Here is a 10,076-nt window from a genome sequence, read left to right as displayed (position 1 = left end):
AGTAACAAAGTAGCAAAACTGATTATCGGGTAGTTTGATAATGGCCTACAATTTTTATTTTTAAATAATTTTTTTTTCTATCGAACATTTGTTTATATTTCAGGATAAAACCAGAAACCATTGATTAAATTATAGACTTTATTTCAAAATAATCCGGCAACAAAACGTGCATGCCCTCTCCTCAAGCGTTTCCATGGCAACGAGGTAAACAGCGTGGAGGGAAGACTGTGTTTACTTTACTTTCCAGTGTTCTCCTGTGCAAGGAGATTGGTAGGTTGTGTGTGTTGTTCGCTGTTTAAACGGTCTGGGAAGGAAATGGCGAGGAATTCTTACCATTCCCGCGTCAGAGTGGGAAATTGGTACGAAAACAGACTTATGGAAGAGGTGAGTACGATAACTGTGCAAGTCTAGTCCCAGGTACACTTGTTTAGTTTTAAGTACATTTAACTAGAGTACGTTGACCCAACCGTAAAGTACTTTATTATGCACGAGACATCAATATACTCACGAAGTGGAGATATGTTAGGGTTATGAGGGGGGGGGGCGGGGAGGGCTGTTACTTACAAAATTGCTTTAGGACATTATTATGTAATTATCAGACGATCTATATTCACATACGATTGTTTTGCCGTAACCATGTGAAAGGCAGAGTTACGGATAGGCCTATTGTTTACACTTCATGTAAAGTTACTAAGTGTTAAAATCTCAACTTATCTTGATGTAATTTATATTTTATTAGTATTGTTATTGTTTTTTTTTTTTTTTTAAATACGCCGTAGTTATGCTCCTGCGATATAGTACCTACAACGGTCATAATTAAGAATAACATATCCTGTCATTTTCGAGTCAGCCCGGCCCACATAGACCTAAGAAAATGTTTTTAAGTTTTACGAAATGTAGACTCTGCTCCAAATTATGTCATTTTCTTTGTTCTAAACAGACCAGCCAACTGGCCTGACCTCATGCAATTAAGAGAAACAGTTGGTGACATTTTTCACCTGAATAGACTAGGAAGTGATATTTGAAGGGCCCAAACCACTACAATTCAATCCTTTGACTGGAACAGAATACAATAGTAGTTTATACTGTGTTCTCGACTTATTGACTTAATCGAACTCCCCTCACGTAATAACTGCTCTTTATAGGCTTACAGTTTTCAGCAACCCACGTCCGAACCCTAATAAGGTTACTATCGGGTCCTGTCCTAGTACATTTCATAATAGGGATTCCAAGTATGTGTAGGGGCCCTTTCACACTATGCGATTCTTGTCGCACCAAGATACGATTGCAGTGCCGGATCTAAATGCGACACAAAATTGCGCAAATCGTACATTTGTCCGACTGCCGCACAAAGTGATCCAATTTTTGACCAGCGCTAGCAGTCTGCTCTCAGCTTGTAGTGGTGACTAGATGGACAGGAAGAGAAAATTATTGTCTTTATTTATTACATTTGAGAAAAAAGACGAGAAAATCTAGGACACTCTCGGTACACCCTTTGAATACACAAAGGCACTTGTATGGTGCATTTGCCACAATTTTCGAGGAGCTGAAGAGAGAGAATGATAAATTTTCCAATTACTTCAGAATGTCTAAAACAACCTTTGAGGAACTCTTGTCAAGTCTACATGACCAGTTGCTAAAAGAAATACGACTTTCAGAGATGATATCTCGCCAGCACAACTGGCAGTTACCATCAAGTAAGAGGAAATAATATGGACCTTTCCTTGTAAATTTGCTTTTCCTTATAGAAATAAAAAATAAAAAATGAAAACTACTAGTGTTAGCTGAAACATCTCTATTTATCAAAAGTATAAACTGGTATATCTATGTCAAAAACTAAAATCTTTTACTTCAGTATAAAAAATGCATATCTCTGTTTCAGTAATTAATGCAAATAAAACGTAAGTGTTAACTATAAAAACTTCTTAAAAACATATATATCGAAATCAAAAGCTTTTAGTCCTCTTTTATATCAATAATCTACCGATAACCTTCTAATAATTTCAGTATCAAAACGTATATGTAACCTAAATGAAAAAAACAGCAAATCATTTAGTAAATCATTTCTCAGTAGTTTATACTTAAGCTATCCATACCTCCAGTTCTTTCTTATTTAAGAATAACACTATTGTTGTTATTATTATTGTATGGTGTTTTATCGTTGCATGGAACCAGTGGTTATTCAGCAACGGGAATAACATTATTTATATCCCTCAAATGTTTTCAATACCCAATGCACCCGATCACCAGAAGCAGCGGAGGTCTACTGTTGCCGCACGTATGTGCAGGAAAAAATCGCATAGTGTGAAGACACGTATTGAAGGCAATGGCCAACTGCAATCGCGTCTGGGTGCAGCACCGGACATGGCTGGTGGGGCCTGTCGGCTGTAATGCGATGCCGGACCGACATAGTGTGAAAAGGTACATTAGAGATATAATAGTCGATTGCTAGTCGCATGTAGGTGCGACATCGTGTCGCATTTACGTGCGACATAGTGTGAAAGTGCCCTAAATAGGACATTATTCGATGGTATGAATTTATTTGCTTCTTAATGCTTCCGAATTGGCAAATTTCTTCTTGATTTCCTCTTAATGATTCAAATTGCAGCTTATGCATGTATTTTCTCATGCATAGACCTGTTTTTATCCTCGAATGTTTTATTTGTGTGTGATTTCTTATTTAATGATGCTTTCATAACTGTAGCAATAACTGGTTCTTGGTCGTTGTTGGAAATTTTGCCTATTCTGGTTTCCAGATGGTTTCGTCTTCTAAATGCATTATAATATCTTTATTGTCATCTCACTAAGAAAGGAATAAGAATGGATATGATTTGCAGATTTTGACATTTTCTTGGAGCAGGTGAAATTGAAACTTTATGTCAAATTAGGTCATTCAGGACTAAAATTGCCAACAAGTCTACCTAAACTAAACCTTGTACGGCGATTTTATATCATAGGAACAATGGATGCACTTTTATGTAAAATTAATTCACTAAATTTCTTGTGAGCCCTTGTGAAAAATTAAACATCATTGTTGTATCTTAGTCATGCGAAAGGTTTTATATATATCTGGGTACAGTTACATAAATTCATATTTGTTTCGTTCTTAGTTGAGAGAAATACTACTGTGTAGGAAATACACAAGTCAGTTCAGGAATAAATTTGATTAGTCCTTCCGAAAAAATTAACTATCATCCTCTTATCCTCGCCATGGGACAGATTTAATGTTATGGTGGCAAGTTACTTAAATTCATATTTGAATTGTTCTCACTTAACGGAAATCAATGTGTACGAAACACACAAGTCAGATTAGTACCATGTTGATTAGTACTAAGTCCGATCTGTACTTATAAGCTTTTTTTCTGTAGTGAATGATGAAGAACCCTGATGAAGTTTATCTTTATATTTGGATGCACAAATTCTAAAGGAACATTTGTAGTTGATTAAGCTGGCCTTATGCCAACACGGATTGTCGATAGATTTGTAACATGCATGGTAAGATCATGAAATGTTTCAAAATAAGACGCAACCTTCCGTATTCTTTCAACAAACTCTAGGAGATAGGTGTTAACGAGTATATGTAAATTCGGGCTTAAATGGACAGTAACTTTCTTATGGGCATTCACTAAAGACCAAATTTTTTAAAAGTTTTGTCAGTGATAATCATAACATTTGTTATCATTCAAACTCCGTGTCGTAATTGTACAAGTGGGAAGTTATCATAAGCATTTGAGAGTGTCCTGATAACCAATAGGCATAAAGCTGTATTATTTGTTGCCGTCAATATGCACATTTTACGGGATGCCAGAGAACAAGAACCTGTGCTGGCCCAAGGCCGGCTAGGCCTACTCTAGGTGGCCATGCGGTTTTTCAAGATCAGGCGACAATGTAAACAATACAGTACAGAAAGTTCGACTTGTTAGATGAAGACTGCCTGAAGAGGAGGCGATGGGCGCCCCGGGGATTAATATTAATCTGGATATTGTCATTAGTTTTCCAGTTTTCTAAAGTAGGCCATATTAACAGCTCTCCTCGGGCTGGCCTGAAGGCTTAGATATTTTTACGTGGCTGGGAACCAGTTGGTTACCTAGCAACGGAACCTACAGCTTATTGTGGGATCCGAACCACGATATATCGAGAAACGAATTTATATCACCAGAAATAAATTCCTCTGATTCCGCGTTGGTAGACTCGAGACTCGAACTTCGGACCACCGGATTGATAGGCTAGCGCAAAAATCACTCGTCCAACGATGGACTCCCAGTCATTTTTAAAACTTGTTATTTGTTTGTTGAAGAAGGGATTTTAGCAAGTCTTAAGCCCACCACTAACTTTCAGTTATGCCTGCGCAGTTATAATTGCACAGTTGGACTGTGCAGTTATACCTGTTCAGGCATAACTGAACGTTAGTGGCGGGCTTTATAAAGCTCTCGGCTCTACCATTTTTAATTCAAGACATGTCACATCTGTTATGTTATAATATCCCTGACTGCCTTTCTGTTAATGTCTGTGTGTGGCTGCGTGTTTCCCACACCTTCCCCCCTCTCCTCCCCCTTAAATCTAGGGAAACACCCATTGTATTTGAATGTATTCATGTAGACATTTTTACGACTTTAATTAAGATCTTTTGAAGCAGTCTTCAGCTCAAGAAGCAGCATTCCTGGAGAAAATCCAGTTGGATTATAACGTCTTCTTGAAGACTCCCAGACTCCAGGATCTTTTGAAACCAGAACTAAAGAACAGAGTTTTATGGAGAAGGAATTGAAGACTAAAACCCGCCACTAACGTTCAGTTATACCTGCACAGTTATAACTGCATAGTCCAACTGTGCAGTTATAAGTGCACAGGCATAACTGAACGTTTTAGCGGCGGGCTTAAAGGGTCCCATACACTGAACGATTGTATGAATGATTGTCTGTATCGTTCACAAAAGCATTGTGTATGGGCCTGTCTGAATGCAAAAGTGGGCGGAGTTTCGTGTCTGAACGATCTGAGCGGGAATCTGTCCAGACCAGGTTGCTGGCTTGCGACTTAAGTCTGTCATACACAGGTCGTTCAATGTATGGGTGTGTCTGCCGATATAATGCTATCGCGCCCGTCTCTTCTGAGATGATGTCAAGTCTTCCCGAGACAGAGTTCAGACTGAAATCGGTGCGGAGATCGTTCATACTGTCTGGACAGTGTGTGTGTGTGTGTGTCGATAACAACAATCGTTCGGACAGTCGTTCATACAATCGTTCATACCATCGTTCAGTGTATGGGGGCCCAAAGATGCTATAATGCAATGGGCACTTCCTCCAGAAATGCTTCAATTTCCATTGAAGTTATCGTGTGCCATGACCATCAACAAAGCTCAGTGACAAGCATCACCCATCGCCATTTTGATGTGACCTGGGTATGGTACATTATGCGTATGGTTATGGGTATTGGTATCGGTATGGGTATGTTTCGGGTATGGGTGTGATACAGAGTGTATGGTTATAGCTATGATATGGGTATTGGTATTAATATGGGTATAGTATGGTTATTGGTGTGGTACGGATATGGGTATGAGTATGATTCATATATGATAAAGGTGGTACAGTTATGGGAACTAGCAAATGCGAGCGATAGCGAGCATCTGCTAGTTATAAATGAATTTTAGGTGATTTGGGTAGTTTGCAGAACGACGGCATGCATCAGGCCTTTCCAATGTTACTTCCCCCCCCCCCAACCCCCGGCAATGTTAGGGCGCCCCTATGTGATTTCTGGATAGGTCAGGACATGGCATTCTAGGGTGCTTGCAAAGGAGTGATATCTACAATCGTGTACTCGTAATGTATTTCACATTACTTTGATAATGATGATCCTGATATAGAAAAATATATAGTTTAGTCTGCCAAGGGAAACTTTTTATTTTTGTTGAGGGACAATGAGCCGTCGTCAAAGAAAACTCTTTGTACAGTTGAATTGCATGGGAAACTATTGAAAACATAAAATCCGGCTTGCTCTTAGTTTGTTATTTTGTTTACTAATTTATTGATAGCACAGCAATTGCAACTTGAATGCAGTGACAAATCATCTCCACAGTAAAGTATTCTTACGAACGTTAGGCTGTTGTCAAAGGCACATTCGTCATTTAAAGGACACTCCCACTGCACCATCACATTTTATGTATGATTCACATATCTAGGGAGAAGCAGTCATTTAGGAAGTCCTTTGTATTATTTACTTTTTTTTAGGCTTAATAGATCAATGCAGTAGGCCTGAGGGTCTTTCAGTACTCCTTAGGTATTGGGAGACCAGAATTTGGCCCTATGTACGCTGCTTGTACAAATTCCTTGAAGGGAGATTGTATTGTTTTAGCGTTATTCCATCTGTTGTTTGAGTTGCCATGTTTTAAATTTGCCCGGTTATTTCTTTGTGCATTAATATTTATTTATGTGCAAGTCTCTTCCGTGACTTTTTTTTTTCTATTCATAACTGGGCTAGGTAGAGTGACAGAATTTGAACAGCTAGGGGTAGAGATCTCGATCAGCATCTATAGTTCGCCTCACAAGGCACACTGTAAGAGGTACCTCTCCACCGAGCTCTATGCGAAAGTACTATGTCATTAGAAAATTGTAGTTGGATATCTCTGTATCTTTATGGAGATTTGGGGTGGTAAAGACGTAAAAATGAAATGTGGCATAGGAAAACCAAATATTAATTTTTGAATATTAATTTATTATACATTAATCATATAAATCTCCTATACATAAACAAAAATATAAAGAGAAATTGGGTACTTCAGAGCTGTGAGAAAAGCAGTTTTGTTGGCAACGAAAACACGAATAATTTCTTCTTTTTTTCACTAGTAATTAACCGGTGCCTGTGTCCAGCCAAGTTGGGATTAGTGACATCAATTAGCATTCTTTTCTCATATTTGACTCTTTAATAAATTATGCAAAGCTTTCATTTTATTTTACATTTTATAGATACGATTGAGCAACTTCGAAAATGATTCAACTTGGCTGGTGCGATTCAGTGTGAGTTCGATGTCAGTTTCTAATTAGCTATTTCTGGGTGGTTTTGCCATAGTTTTCATAATGATGTTATGTCTGTGTAGTTCTACCTTAAGTTAATCAATTCAAACCATTCTAGTCTTAAGGATAATGGAATTTGTACGTGTTCGAGGCACATGAATGCACCAACAAGCATTTAAGTTGCATGTGCCTTGGAAATATTCTAGTTTTATCATTTATTTTTGTAGTGGCACGACTAATTCCTAAGAAGACAACCACAAACGAAAACACAAACAACATTGCTACTTGAGGTTTTGAAACCATTGCTCTTACTCACTAAGACGTGAAACTGATAGGCCTAGAGAGACTAACAAAATGCAAAAGAGAGAGGTCAGGCTGGCCCATGTACTAGGCCTAGTAGCGAGAGAGAACGCAAGACAGAGTTGAGAATTTCGCTCGAGGCTCGTTGCCCATTTCTAGCCGTGATTTTTGTTGAAATGATCGAGAATAACAGACTGTTTGGCTGTTAGACAGACGCTAGCCATCAGTAGGGGTTCCTGGAAGAGGCAACTAGAGGAGTTTCAGGTTAGGTTTGGCGTCCTTCTTCGGAACTTGAAGTCCTTTGAGGCTCGAGTGGAAGTGGAGGAAGTCGAGGGCATTTTGTTGAATTCCTCTGATGCTTGAGGAGGAGAAGTAGAGGAGGTAGATGAATTTTGTTGAGGAGGGTCTCCGCTTGGGACGATGAAGGGCGACGAGAAACATTTCGAAGAAAGCAGAGGACATTGATATATTGCGTTTCTTTGGCGGTGCAAGAGTAAATGGGATGAGGAGGACGGTTGGTCAGTGAATTGTGAGATTTCGTGTGCAAGCCCTATCATTCAGTTATATCCGTACTCATTAGCTGAAAGATAATACGTCTATATATATATTAACTCTTAAAAAAAAAAGCTTCTGCACTTTTACTAGACCGTTTACTATTGTTCCACCAACTGCAAAATAGTCTCGAAAAGTCGTCCCAAACTATTCGCGAGTTGCCTCGGTCCGTCAGAAAAGTCTTTCTACTCTATAGCTGCTTTATATCTCCGCATAGATTTAAAAAGAAATATCTGTTGTCCCTATAAATATATAATCTAGCAACTCGGAAGAGTTAGGGAGAACTTGATTTAATGACGACCACATACAAAACACATCACTAGGAACATAAGGAAGGCAAAAAAAAAAAAAACAAATAAAAAAACTGCTTGGCTAATATAGACAGTGAAAAGGTTCCTGTTCAAATAAGACTCTGATTTTTTTTTAGAACAGGGGGTTTTTTTCTCATCTACAAATCTAGAGACTAAGCTAGGATGTCTATAAATCTAATGAGCATTGCGTTGGCAAATTGGAAATAAGGTAATGTTTTGGTTTTAAGTCGGTTGTCCGTTAACTGAGGGTCTTGTCGGGACCCGGGAAGTTGATGGTGGTCGAGTAAAGTCTCTTGCCGAAGTCGTCCTGGAATCTCGACAACAGAGACTCCTCGTCGTCCTCCTCAGACGAAGAGGAGGAGGAGGAGCTGCTGTCTTCCTCATCTTCGTTCGATTCCTCCTCGTCATCCTCTTCCTCATCATCCTCTTCGCCTCCTTCATCGTCCTCTTCTTCTTCGTCACCATCTTCTTCGTCTTCTTCATTGCTTTCTTCTTCTTCGTCATCTTCTTCACTGCTGCTGCTGTCCTCTTCTGAAGAAGATGAGCTGTCTTCTTCCTCGTCTGAGTCTTCTTCTTCTTCATCTTCTTCTTCTGATTCTTCTTCATCCTCTTCTTCTTCTTCATCATCTTCCTCCTCCTCTTCTTCGTCTTCTTCCTCCTCCTCCTCTTCTTCCTCTTCCTCTTCTCCTTCCTCCTCTTCACCTTCTTCTCCATCACCACCCTCTTCCTCTTCCTCCTCCTCCTCCACTGCCTCTTGCACGGCGGCTCCTCCTCTGGTGATGAGAGGAGAGGCCCTCGCAGCCACTGACGCAGAGGAGACTCCCAGATGCACGGCAGACTTTCCAATCATGTCAGCAATATTGGAATCGACCTTTGTGCTCGACTGCTGCGACTTCCTTTCCTCGAACAACTTGAAGAACTCGGCTTTCGCCCTCTTGACGTCCTCTGTGTCCTCCGGCAGGTTGTTGCTGATGACCTTGAAGCCGTCCGCACCTGAGACATAGTGCACCTCGACGCTCTTGCCATTGGCATCCGTATAGGCGTACTTTCCTATTGTCTGGCCCTTCCCATCGGAGGCCTGGAGGTGGGAGCGGCCGTCGGCTCCCACGTCGTAGCCGTAGACGTACCGACCACCTCCAGGTCGCTCGAAGAAGTTGACGGTGTCCTCCGGGCTTAGCGTCTTGCTGCGTTGCTTAGCTAACTCTGTGTCCCATACTTTGTTGAGGTCGCCTTGAGCGGTTGGGGAGAGTCTGTCTAACCTCACGGCTGTCCTGGCCGTTGAGCGGGATGTCGCTCTTTGGGCCGTTTGACTGGGCCTGGCCTCGGCAGTGTAAAGGATACACGCCACTACTGCCAACACAACTGTCACCTGCAATGGATAAGAAACAATGTCAGAATAAACTGAAATCATGTCTTGGAAGATAGTTTAAAATCGATGAAAACTGGATTTTTTTTTTTTTTTTTTTTTTTTTTTTTTTTTTTTTTTTTGCCATAATCACTTGCAGTGTATCACTGCCAATTAGGTTGATGTGTATTGCTATACCCTAAGTAAGGTCAGGTTGCTGTGTATCACTATAACTTAACATGAGTTAAATTGCAGTGTATCCCTAGATTTGTCATTGTCCACTGTTTGTGGGTAATATTAAAGGGGAGGTTTCATCACTAATTGCAAACACTATGTTGCTCTAATAGAAGAGAATTTTCATTGTGCAGCCCAAAAGCTTCTTGTGTGTTTACTTTATCCTTGGATCCTTGGGAATATCATCTTCTCAGAAAAACTTTAAAAAAATTAAATGCTGGCAAAATGTTGAAAGCATAGTCTGCCAGTTCATGCTGAAATATACGCTGCCATAGAATTAATATAAGATAATATTGAAGTAACTTAAAACTATATGCCATGAAAAATGCT

At 39.9% G+C, this 10,076-nt stretch overlaps 2 protein-coding genes across 2 annotated transcripts in view; one reads left to right on the top strand and one right to left on the bottom strand.

The window, feature by feature from the left end:
- The first annotated feature begins 203 nt into the window (after positions 1-203).
- LOC135202713 (cilia- and flagella-associated protein 161-like) overlaps positions 204-10,076 on the top strand; it is a 180,117-nt gene continuing 170,244 nt past the window's right edge. Inside the window, exon 1 of the mRNA XM_064232190.1 lies at positions 204-384. Coding sequence (XP_064088260.1) covers positions 316-384 — 69 coding nt within the window. The 5' untranslated portion in view covers positions 204-315. The remainder of the gene's footprint in view (positions 385-10,076) is intronic.
- LOC135203024 (cyclic nucleotide-gated cation channel beta-1-like) overlaps positions 6,685-10,076 on the bottom strand; it is a 15,936-nt gene continuing 12,544 nt past the window's right edge. The window contains exon 2 of the mRNA XM_064232593.1: positions 6,685-9,536. Within this exon, the coding sequence (XP_064088663.1) occupies positions 8,406-9,536 (1,131 nt within the window). The 3' untranslated portion in view covers positions 6,685-8,405. The remainder of the gene's footprint in view (positions 9,537-10,076) is intronic.

This window comes from Macrobrachium nipponense, chromosome 33, assembly GCF_015104395.2.
Source record: "Macrobrachium nipponense isolate FS-2020 chromosome 33, ASM1510439v2, whole genome shotgun sequence".
NCBI lineage: Eukaryota > Metazoa > Arthropoda > Malacostraca > Decapoda > Palaemonidae > Macrobrachium > Macrobrachium nipponense.
This window is presented reverse-complemented; position numbering and strand designations above follow the sequence as displayed.